The 12187-nt window shown below is 39.1% G+C and overlaps 1 protein-coding gene across 4 annotated transcripts; it reads right to left on the reverse strand.

The window, feature by feature from the left end:
- Window positions 1-240: 240 nt before the first annotated feature.
- Window positions 241-11554, reverse strand: traf2a (Tnf receptor-associated factor 2a). 4 transcript variants are annotated; one of them, XM_053229219.1, is made up of 11 exons: window positions 11313-11554; window positions 10735-10980; window positions 10260-10338; window positions 7772-7870; window positions 6722-6883; window positions 6533-6607; window positions 6351-6425; window positions 5248-5769; window positions 4501-4678; window positions 4236-4384; window positions 241-3621 (listed from the first exon to the last, which is right to left on the reverse strand). In XM_053229219.1, exons 2-11 carry the CDS (start codon window positions 10920-10922, stop codon window positions 3403-3405), a joined length of 1746 nt encoding a protein of 581 aa, XP_053085194.1. In that variant the 5' UTR covers window positions 10923-10980; window positions 11313-11554; the 3' UTR covers window positions 241-3402. The 4 variants fall into 4 exon arrangements, with proteins under 4 accessions (XP_053085194.1, XP_053085193.1, XP_053085192.1 ...); XM_053229218.1 differs by having other exon boundaries at window positions 10735-10951; window positions 11079-11554; XM_053229217.1 differs by having other exon boundaries at window positions 10735-10951; window positions 11313-11553.
- Between the last annotated feature and the right edge of the window lie 633 nt (window positions 11555-12187).

Below are 12187 nucleotides of genomic sequence, written 5' to 3' on the forward strand. Positions count from 1 at the left end.
GCTGGACAAAGTAAATTGAGCATGCTTCAGTGGACTCTGTGAAAGCCATCAGCCCAGTGGAGGCCATTTTACTGAACTTCCTTTGCCTTTCCTTTAGAGTAGTGTGTGTATGTGTGTGTGTATGTGTGTGTGCGAAGCATCAGCGCTGGAGTGGAGAATGGATACCAATGCAAACTCCCACGTCACACTAGTGCCATCATGTGGTGACTGGACAAATAGTGCAGCACTCTTTCATCACGGTGAGGTCAGAAAAGCATTTATTGAAGATGTCAGAGGGTTAAACCATGATAAAGGGAGAAAAGAATCACGGTACCTTTACACATCACTGCTAGTCGCAGGTCTTCACAAGTTTTCCAAAGTAAACTGCATTAGAAAGGTTATGGCACTGCAAGACAGATGTCTTACAAGGATATAAACCAGCAACACAATTTATTAAATATACACAAATTACAAGTACAAGTTGTAGATCAGTAATCTAAGAAACAACTTTAGAGCTTTGATTCAAATGTAAAAACATAAGAAAATACCGTCACTTCAGTATAGCATATGATAGTTATTTTACATTTAAACGGCTGCAGACGAACGCCTGCAAATGTAGCAAATGTAGTGTGTTTAGCAAAGCCTAGCCTTCGGACTGAAAAATCCAACCCACCATCCGGATGAACACACTAGATTTCACTCAAACAATAGGAAGGTCACTTGTATAATTGCACAAGCTAAACTGTAATGTATGCATTACAACAAATAATGCAATGTCAATTGAAAAGGCAAAGTGTTATAGTGTAATATATGCTGTTTGTGTAAATAACTGAAAACTTTAACATTATAGATATGACTCACAATATAGCACATCTGCAGCATGCAGTGGTTGCTTCAGCTGGCATGTAGAGAGAGGATGCATCATATGAGCTATACTACAGAGGCACGTCACCTATTTACAAAATAAAAAGCGCTGTAATGTCACTGGGGCGAAACGAGCAAGCTAGAGAAAACCTTGACTGCCAAATTAATATCGCAGTGAAAAAAACCAGCAGATCTTTTCGAAAAGACTTGTTTCCTCGTAGGATGACACAAAGTGGAGAACTTGCTAAAGCCCAAAAAAAAGAGCGCCCGAACACATTTTTAAACCATCCCAACAGGAAATAGTACATATATTATTACTTAATAGAATCTATATTAGATATATAATTAATATTCATTATATGCACAGCGTACAGTCAGACAACTGTGTGCACCGTATAATAGTATATCTATTTATACTTAAATAAGCAATATAACACATTCACATTTATAACCATCATATACCGCATTTCAACAGATAATAAAGTAAAAGCAATACAAATAAAATGTTGGTCTACAAAGTAAACCAATACTTTACAATATGTGTGTTTGGTTTTTTTTCTTTATTGAAACATCTCGTGCACAGAGAAGTTTCAATGTCTGTCGGAACTGGTTTGAAAATAGGCTGGGTCTAGGTGCTTCGGTAGCATGAAGGCATCTTTTTAGTTTTTTGTTTTTTTTTTTTTTTCAAAAAAAAAAAAAAATCAAATAAAAAGCATCTCAGACTCCATCTAGGAAAAGGATCAGAGCGGAAACCTCGTATGGAAGACGTACTGTATGCTGTAAGCCCTTAGGATGGAAGAGTCATGCACTGTGTAGGTGTAGCGATGCTCTCTGTGGTTCCTAAAAACAAAAAAAACAAAAACTAAACTAAAAACACTACCGCTTCTCTCGAGGTGATCGCGTGTAGAAAACGAGGTCGGGCTATCATTTATGGAACCTATCCAATCTTCAGATGGCTTAAAGGTGCTACAGGTAGGATTAGCAGTTGTAATTACTAATTAATAATTAGTAGTCCTTTGCTTCCAGAGTTAGCCCCGGTCATCCACAGTACAAATGTGCGAATATTTGAGCCGACTTCTTCGTCCTGTTAGTGCGCCGTGGCGTTTAATGACAAACATCATGTTGAGAGCAATTTTTTTTTTTTTTTTTTTTTTTAAAATACAAATTTCACAAAGTCGCCTGGGACAACAGGAGCTATGGTAACGAATGTAAATTCGTGACTTTTGTTTAATGCTTGCAATCTTTTGAAACGATTTATGATTACCACTTACACAACACATAGCTCCTTTAACAACCACATGTTTCTAGTACGTTCACAAAGTGTAAAACCCATAGAGAACCTTTATAGTATAGCGACAAAACAGGAGTGACTAAAGAATAGTCCCTTTTGGCTAATTCTAGTTAACAGAGTACGTTATAGTTGGAGGGCCATTAATCACTTTTGCCCAAAGCAGCACAACATCAAGAGAACACTCAGAACGAGAAAACACCAAAGTACGATTCAACACCAGCCCTTTCACGCCACAAGAAAGCACGAGTTTCTGTCCTAGTCTACGTCTCCACTCAGATTAGGCTAAAAGCTGCCAGTTAGGGTGTTCACGTAAATCCCAGATGCCTTGCTGCCTTGCTCTTGGGATGATCCTATCTGCTCATAGTGAAATGATGGGCTACACTGAGGCATGAGAGGCAAATAATTTGAGCGTTTAACTAACACCAGTGTGTCGTTATTTTTCACTGACAGGGAGTTACGATGAAACTGCCTTCGCTTCTCAGGTTCAAGGTGCAAACCTGCTCTTTTGCTAACTTGAATGTATCTTCCACAGATCCAACATGCAAACTAATACAGCAAAGAACACCAAAAAATGGTCAGGAAGGAAACAGAGACCTGCACATACACATACCTCAAACACAAGCAGGGTCGAAAAAAACCCAAATTCTGCGCTTTCAGACTTCATGGAATTCAAGCAATGTTCACCACTACATACATAGAGGAGATGCGAGAAGATGTATACACTCAGAGCGGTTAGATATTAGATTAGGCAAGATTAAGGAACTATATAGGAGCAAAAGAATTTGTTAGCATCATTCATTGTTATTGAAACTCCACGTCTGTCTATGCAAAAGAAACACGCAATTAGTTCAAACACCGAAACGTAAAAGCCAAGCCCCAAACACTGGCCACAGCACAAGCAAAGCTCCTGAAGGTGAAATGACTCCTATCCTGTGAGTAAAAGTCCTCTCTCAATCTCTAGAAAAGGCAGAAGTGCCACATCGGGCACCGATAGTTACATTACAATCACTGCTGACAGCTATTCCCGCTATGGGGAAGAAGGAGAGAACTTTCTGACTATATTACAGCAAAACTGCACAAACTCCAGGCACAATTTGGGTTGGCAACATTAATGTAGAGTGATGTAAAGTAACACGGCCCTGGGAATGGGAGTCATTCAGGGGTGCGTAGGCCCCCCAACAGAGATCTGCTAGAGGTCTCAGGCCTCAGAACGGCACTGAAAACCGACCGCAGCAGGCTGGAGGAGTGCAAAGAGCTGCCTTACAGCCTTAAAGGCCAGTGAGGTCAACAATGGCCTTGATGAAGATGGTGTCGTCACGGATGTAGGAGTTCTTGGAGTCGAGCTTGGAGAGCGGGCAGAAGAGAGGGCAGCCACTGGCGATGTTCATGTCACTGACAGGTCTCTGGAACGACGAGGACGAGATGTCGGGCCTGAACGCGTCAATGATGTGCTCTCTGTTATTCTGGTCCAGCAGCATTAGGGTGACCTGTGAGCGTGGAATTGGACAAGTTTTAATTGTTATAGCTTTATTCTCATAATGCAAAAATGTGCTTTAGTACATGGATAATACTTTAAATAAAACCACTAGGTGTTTCTCCTAATATCTTTAGAAAGAAGTTTTCATCAACCAGGCTTATTCAACCAGGTGTCTATGGCCAGAAGTAGGCCTACTTCAATATTTAAATTAGCCATACAAAGCTGATAATTCTCTACCTACTCTACTGGACAAGAAAATGAGCACATAAAAATCATCCACCATGCTGCAAGAATATTATGCACAGCTACGTTTATAGCTATTACAAGTAATAACACCAACTAGCATTAAAAGTAACTTCAAATGGATAAAAAGTGTGTCATTCCTTAATTAGTAAAAACTGTAATTGTTGAAAATTTGTATGGTAAGTTGGTGAGGAGTAAACCACTATGGGGTGTGCTCTTGTAGGAAATTAAATCAATGACAGGTGGTGTGATGTGATCCACCATGAAGTAACTTTACATAATAAATACTGTTATTACGTCAACAAAACAGAAATGTTAAATTCACTCTGCCCACATGTCGCATTTGAGCCACCTGCCAGATGAACGTATGATGAGAAATACCTTCTGGTTAAAAGGCCACTTGAGCAAGGCATCACTGTGTCCCCTCATCACCACGAAGAACAGAGACAAGTGAGTGCCGCGCCCTGTTCCGTCCCCGTTCAGGTAGATGCGCAAACACATCTTGTAGCCATACTTGCTTGTATAAAATGCTGCAAAACAGGCAGGAATGTATTTCAGTGGGTAGTCTGACCACAACAGTTAGGACTTACTTTCAAAATGTAAAAAAATAGAATAAAATAAACCCATAATGAACTTGCATCTGTACCAGGTGAGAACATGGCCGGAGCCCGTCCAGCTACAGCGTCTTGCCTCTTCTTGGCGAAGTCTGAGATCTTCCACACAAAAACACCATCGTAGGTGGCAGCTGACATTTCTCTCATCTTGCTCTCCATCTCCACGATGGAGAGATCCCTCAGCCCCACCGTCCTCTCCAGCTGACGAACCTAAAGCGGGAACACAGAGGCAGACGTAAGTAGAGTACAGTCAAGTACTATAGAGAGTCACACGAGACAGTGAAAGTTTGATGCCTTTGAAAGTTATCATGGTAAATGGTTTGATTCTATAACTTTCCATACTTTCAATTTGTTTGTTATTGAATTAATAGAGTCCAGCATTAAGTTGGTATTTTATTCCACATACAGGAGAATTGAAATGCTAATTTGACACGTAATGGTAGCAAGAACACGGCTAAAAATGCACATGGTCAATTAATATCCACAACTTTTTTCAAAAGACGAGCTGACGGACTGCTGTTTGGCCATAATTTTGCTGATGAAAACAGGCAGCCAACAGACACAACAAAAGATCATTTCTTACTTAATATGGATATGTATAGAAGTTTTCCTGAGAACTGTTATGATGCAAAGTAAGAGTGGAATAATATAAGAATATTTATGCATATTAATAATTTTATATACCATAAACACACTTGTCTTTGATTTTATTAATTAAGCCCTCAACTTTTCAGATCTTTCCTCGATTTTAAATTCTTTTTTTCGAAGTACTCCATCACCTTGTTGTTGAGGATCTCGATCTTGTCCTGGTCGAGCCGATGCTGGCGGTTGTAAGCCTCCATGGTGGTGGCTGAGCGCTCCATCTCGCGATTCAGAACACACACGATGTTCTCGAAGGTGCTGGCCTTCAGTTCGAGCTCCTGACAGCGACGGCTCAGCTCGGCCACCTTGGTCTTCTCGCTGTGCAGTTGCAGCTCGAGGGCGGCGCCGACAGCGCTGGGCAGCGGGGTGAATGAGGTGGCCAGGGTGGGCGCGGGCGGTGCAGGAGGTGGAGGATTAGGCACGGGCACACACGGCACGCAGGGCCCCTGCACGGGAGCCCCAGCGCTCAGCTGGCCCAGCTTGACTTCCAGCTCACACAGAGACTGCTGCAGCTCCTCGAGCTTGTGGCTGGCCAGCTCCAGGCCCTGCGGCTGCAGGCTCTCCACGCTCACCTTGATGCCCATGATAAAGTGCAGCAGCAGATTCAGGTGCTCATACGAGCACGCCCGCTCATGCTCATGGATTTTCTCCTTCTCCACCTGGAAGTACACACTTAGTCAAGACTGTTTCCAGGGTTTCAAACATTCCAGGCTGTTAATTTTGTTGCTAATCATTTACTACACCATGTAAATGGAAAAGAAGAAATACGATCTCTGCAATAACACAGAATAATTGCCTTTGGTCTTTATTTATTTTTAATATTTTCACATTTTAATAACAAATGTTTTCAGAATTTTCAAGTCTGGAAATAAGCGGCTTTTAATTCCATTATTCCTGAACAAAACCCTTTATTATAGCTCCCCTCCCCCCATTTTTCTCCCCAATCTGGTCAAGCAGGGTGAAGGCTAACACGCTTCCTCCAAGACACGTGAAGCCAGCTCATGCTGCATCACAGTGCGCGTAACACACTCGGAGGAAAGCGCTATCTGCCCTCTTCCACATACATGAGCTCACAGATGGCCATGATTCAACAGTGTCACAGTGATTGACAGGGGAGAGAGAGAAGGCCATCCCTCCCAACCAGAAAGCATGGCCAATTTTGCTCTCAGTCATGGATAGCTGTGGCATTGTGGGCTTTGTAAGGTAGAAAAGCATGTAATGTTGATACGGGGGTACTCACAGACATGTCGCAGCCGACAACGTGAAATCTGCATGGGGTGCGGAATTTGGTACACAGCTTAATGTGATCCACATACTTACATACACATAAAAGACAGAAAAAGCATGAACATCATATCAGTTCAGCAGATAATACTTTAAAATAATAATAATAATAATAATAATAATAATACATTTATTCACCTTCTCTCTGGGAATTTTCTTCTTCGCACAGCCTTCACAAATCATTGGGTATTTTGGACAAATCTCATCATGGGCCTAAACAGCAAGGCACAGCATTTTTTTTTCCCCTCAAAGCATGTCAACCTTATGGCTTTGTTTCACAATCATGCTCACATTTAACACTTGTCCTGTAAAAACTAGACAGTTCACCTTAATGTTTTTAAAATGAAAAGGTTCTTTGCAGTATTTGCAGTTCAGTGTCCTCTCAGGGCATTCCCGCTCGTTGTGACGTTCAAGTTCGTTGGCTCTCAAGAGCTCTTTGCAGGATGGACAGGGGATGATCATAAAATCACACTGTCCCTCATGGGTGGCCTGGAGGAAACAAACAAAAAAAAAAAGGCGTAGAAAAGCAAGTGGATGACATTCATTTGAACCTTCCACCCAAATACTGTGCAAATGTTACTCAAATTTCCAAAATGTCAGAAGGATAGCATGTGTAACATTGCATCATTATGGAAATATTGTGAAGAGAGAACAACTTGATGATCAAAAGAGCGACAGCAGAACACAGTCTTGTTAACTGATAATTGTTCACCACCATACTGCACAGTTTTGGAAAATGTTCTAGCTAAAGATTGATCAAGTATACATGTGTGGCAGTCTGGGAAAACCCATCTGATGTCACTGTGGCTGAATTCTGGTTAAAAAAAAGATGGAAAATCAAATTTTAGCCTGCATATAACATGCTTTGACACAACTCGAATCCTAAGTATATTTCACCAAAATAAGAAGGAAATGGTTTTACTGACTTTTCAGTCTTGCCTTGGTTATCTGCCTGCAAACACCACATTGGGTATGGAGCGAATTTAACAAATGCTGTGTTAAAACCTGTGGTGTTTAAACATTTTCCACATAAAGTCTCAAAAACCGAGTGTAGAGTCTGAGTGAAGGGAAAGGAGAGGCGTGTGTCTCAGGGCTCAGTGCTCGCAGAGATGACGTGCTCTTGTGTGATGTCATGATGAGCTCTGTGTGCACGCCATTCACGGCACCTTGCGCTCACGTTTAATGAGCACACTCTCTGATCCTGCTGTGTGCGCTCAGGTCAGCCATCCTCACACTCTATTAAAGTTATTGTTTATATGACTAAATCCTTGCTATATCTTTATTCCACTTTTACAAATATCTAATGTTTCCATTCAAATTTGTATAACAGATGGATGAAAATCTCACCAATACTCAGACCGGATGATTTCAACGCACCTCATATTCTTTGATGGTGCCTGTCCAGCTGCAACCTTCATTAATACAAACGGCTTCGAGGGCTTCAACTTCTCTTTTAGCAGCATTGTCAGGAAAAGCCTGCAGGATATTACATCATGTTATTGCAAAGTTTCCTGAACTTCATACAGCTTTACCACCTCGTTCATCCTGTTGCTCATCCTGTAGTTCTGTTTAGTTAGACTTTAAATACAGCATCTAGTGAAGATGTCAATATTAAAGGAATACGTCAGCATTTTTTCCCCCATCTAATTTCTATCTGCCATGCAAATACCAGAAAGCCTAATTACTCTGAAATCAAAAAGGTCTAAGGGGCGTGGTTGAAACATTTCAAATACAAGACTAGTCTTGCAACCATTGTTCAAATTACAAACTACAGCCATTACACTGTAGAAAAAAAACGCTCTTAGGATCAGACAGATATGAGAAAGTCTAACCAAAGCTGTTCTTATAGATTTATTCAACTTTCTAACACATAACTACTCATGTCTCCCTCTGAAAAGGAATACTAATCTCAGGAAGGATGAATTATACAGATTTAGACTTTAATTTGTACCAAGCAGATATTGAGATTTCAGTATGTGTGCCGATGCTAGCCTGAATTTCTGCATCGACTGGATTCGGGAACCAAAACTCTGACACAAATGATCTTAAACCATGCCGCCATTGTACCTGTGATATTCTGCATAAGTTACAGAGATGTGCTTGGCTGCTATGTGTTCTGTGATGATATCTTTATACAGATGACAAAATCACAATCTCCAATATTGGCACTGTATTGAAATTTGGAGGGGAAAAAAAACGGACTGTTGCTTTACTGAAAAACTTTTATGAAGTGCCTCACAGCTGCTGTTTGACTTCCACAGTAAAGAGCTCTGAGTAAACAGGTTTTCTGTTCTTTCCTCAGTATAGAGACATATCAAATTTCCTGTGTGTGCTAATCACACGTACACTACCAACATGGCAGATAGGAGATAAGGTTAAAAAAGAAAGAAGCTGGAGCATTCCTTTAGACAAACAAAAGCTGTCAGTTTAGATTCTTGAAAGAAGTCTTGTTTTTACATTCTTGGCATTTTATCAAGCTGCATGATGAGAGAGCCGCCTGCGAGGCTTTTTCAAGAAGATCTTCCCACACATGCTGAGAACCCGCTGGCTAATGTTCCTGAGTTCTCAGTATAATAATAATAATAATAATAATAATAATAATAATAATTATAAACTACCATTTTAAGAATTACTACAAATAATAAAAATTAAGATTAAACATGCATGCATTTATCTTAAAAATTTTTAATAGATTTTTTTATTTTATAAATAAACTGCACAGACAAAAACTATTTTTGACTTAGACACCAAATTTAAGCATAAGCTATATAACCTAACCATTACAAATGTCTATAGTCAACTAGTCAGTGATTTAAATAGTTTTTTCCCTAATAGGTCATAATTAATAATATTATTACTGTTGCTCCTGTTCATGATGATGTTGTAATAATAATAATAATAATAATAATAATAATAATTATTATTATTATTATTCTATAACTATCATTCTATGAATTACTACAAACAATAAAGATTAAGATTAAATTAAGATATGCATGTATTTGTCCTGATTTTAAGAACCCTTACAGACTGTTATTTGTGGAATTTTTTTTTTTTTTCACAGACATCAGCTTCACTATTTTTGACATTGAACCAAAATTTAAGCATAAGCTATTAGATTTTTATATATATATATATATATATATATATATATATATATATATATATATATATATATATATATATATTCAAAAGGGTGTCTTCAAGCTGTTGATTGATTATGTGAATTATTATAAATATTATAATTGTCTAAAAATAAGTCAGTGCGTTAATTAACAACTCATAAAAAATTATTTATATTAATAATAATAATAATAATAATAATAATAATAATAATAATAATACCTAGCCAGATTAAACAAGCATGCATTTATCTTGATTTTAATAATCTCCACAGGCTGATAGTTAGGGAATTTAATTTTTTTTTTTTTTAAGATTTTGCTGTTATTTTGTAAATAAATCCATGCACAGCCATCAACACTATTTTTGTCTTAAAAACTAAAATTAAGCATATTGGATTGAAAAACTCATTCAATTCAAAAAGATGTTGCCTGTCAACGTGTATTATTATGAATGTGATAAAAGTGAGAAATGTGAAAAATGTGATAAAAGTGAGAAATGTGAAAAATGTGATAAAAGTGAGAAATGTGATAGAAGTGATAAAAGGGAGAGATGTGATAGAAGTGATAAAAGGGAGAGATGTGATAGAAGTGATAAAAGGGAGAAATGTGATAGAAGTGATAAAAGGGAGAGATGTGATAGAAGTGATAAAAGGGAGAAATGTGATAGAAGTGATAAAAGGGAGAGATGTTAAGGTGAGTGAGTAAAAGAAGGATCTTGTGCTCTCAGGAATCTGCTAACTCACACAGCCCTGCTTCAGAATGGATGTTGGCTCCTCAAAAATATCTTCTTTTATACAGGCACTGCATTTTTGGGGACCAGAACTAGAAAGAAAAGATGAGAAATGTGTTACAGAAGACATTAAACGTTGTCAAACGTGATGTTATTTCCCATATCTGCCGGAATAAAAGACAGTCTCGATATCTAATCTAATCTAATGTGCCTGGCAACAGCAGCGCACAATGACTGGAGCGTCACAGTAACGGCGGCGAGCTAACTAAGCTAACCCCGAGCCCTTTCTTTTGTTCGTCTTGCCTGAAAAACACGCGTTTTACTCACACTGCCATGAGCAAAACCGTCAGATAAACACCCCAGCAGTGTCTAGGAAGGTTTTATTGGGTGTGTCAGGTGACAATATTGGGATATTAGCGGTTTATAGGTAGGTGTGAGCTTATTGTAGCTTGTCGTTAGCATGTTGCTCTATAGCAGTGAGCGCTTACCTCACTGTTTTGTTAAAGCAGTAGGAGCAGAATCGGTGTCCGCACTGCGCCTGAAACGGCCTCCGCAGGATTTTCTGACAGATGTTACACAGATGCTTTTCTTCCAGCTTGTTGGCCAGGATTTTCCTCGGGAAGCCCGGCTTGTTGCCTTCCAGAGAAGACGGAGGGGACGGTTCCTGTGCAGCCATTATTATTCCCGAGCGAGCATGTGACCTGCCTAAAGCCGAGCCGGGAAATGAAACCGAGCTCAGTGTATTGGGTTAGAGAGAGAGAGAAGAAAAAAAAAACACCAGCTATATCAAACGTCCATTATTTACCAGCTCTAACGCATAGTCATTACTGACCTATTATAGACCACGCTGCATCATGCTCACGCGCTTGGCTTTTGGTTTCTACAGTAGATTCCCAGATTAACAAATATGCTAAAGAACTTCCGTAACCTTGGCGAAAATAATGTAAAACACCTAAACATGTCTCGCACCCATTTCCCGACTAAAGCTCTAAATTTCTAACTGATTCCTTCAAACAGTTTCCATGTTTATTATCATTTTTATCAGCGTTTAGAACAAAAACCCTACCATCATACGTTCCAACAAATTATCGATGAAGCCTGAGCATCTCAAATCCACCATCGCTACATCACTTTTTCTCAAACTCCTCAAATCCAGCTGTTCTTTTTTAAAACGCCCAGCTTCGTAAATAAAAAGTACGCGTTGTGCTCTCTCTTGAGCTAGGAGTCGGTTCCAAAAAAAAGAGTCGATTCTCCTATTCCACACGCACTGAGAATTGAGAGTCGAATGCAATGTGAATCTTTAGAGTCGATTCTACAGGATGGAAAGTGATTCGGTTCAAATACGCGCGCACGCGCGGTTGAAATAGTGCACTACTCCCTACAAACATTCATTTATTGCAGTGCATCAGGGGATTTCATGGATATTTATTGATACCCAGAGACAAAATAGCCAAAACAGTGCACTACAGCATAAAAGTGGTTCACATGGAACCACAGCAGTTAATAAATGTGCTATTATAACATCATGACAGTGTGTACTTAAGTATTATTGCTCTCTTTGTTTTCAGTGCGTTTTATTTTATTTTTTTATTGAGAATATTGTGTCGAATCCACTCTAAGAATCGATTCATTGTAATTTCCCGTCGATTCCCAATAGCTGGAATAAGAATCCGAATCCGATTCAGAATCGATTCCTCTCGGTTTTAACGCTCTCAGGTTGTAATGAGTTACCGATAGGGGGCGCTGCAAACACGAAACCTTTGCTTGTTGTTTGCGTTCCTTCTGGTTTTTAAATAATTTTATACTAAAAGTCTATAATAAATAAGTGTGTATTTTTAACAATGATTCTTCTATGTTGTTAAAATCTTTTATGACTACATTTATTAATTCTTAAATGCAATTTTTAAATATTTCATATATCTTATTTCTGAATCGTTTCAT

The sequence above is a fragment of the Pangasianodon hypophthalmus genome, chromosome 24, assembly GCF_027358585.1.
Source record: "Pangasianodon hypophthalmus isolate fPanHyp1 chromosome 24, fPanHyp1.pri, whole genome shotgun sequence".
Classification (NCBI taxonomy): domain Eukaryota; kingdom Metazoa; phylum Chordata; class Actinopteri; order Siluriformes; family Pangasiidae; genus Pangasianodon; species Pangasianodon hypophthalmus.

Coding starts and splice junctions, on each gene's coding strand:
- traf2a (XM_053229219.1), bottom strand. CDS start 10,922: ATGGCTGCACAGGAACCGTCCCCTCCGTCTTCTCTGGAAGGCAACAAG. Junction 10,339..10,734: donor TGCTTTAACAAAACAGTGAG/GTAAGCGCTCAC, acceptor TTTTCTTTCTAG/TTCTGGTCCCCAAAAATGCA. Junction 4,679..5,247: donor TCGAGATCCTCAACAACAAG/GTGATGGAGTAC, acceptor TTCCCGCTTTAG/GTTCGTCAGCTGGAGAGGAC.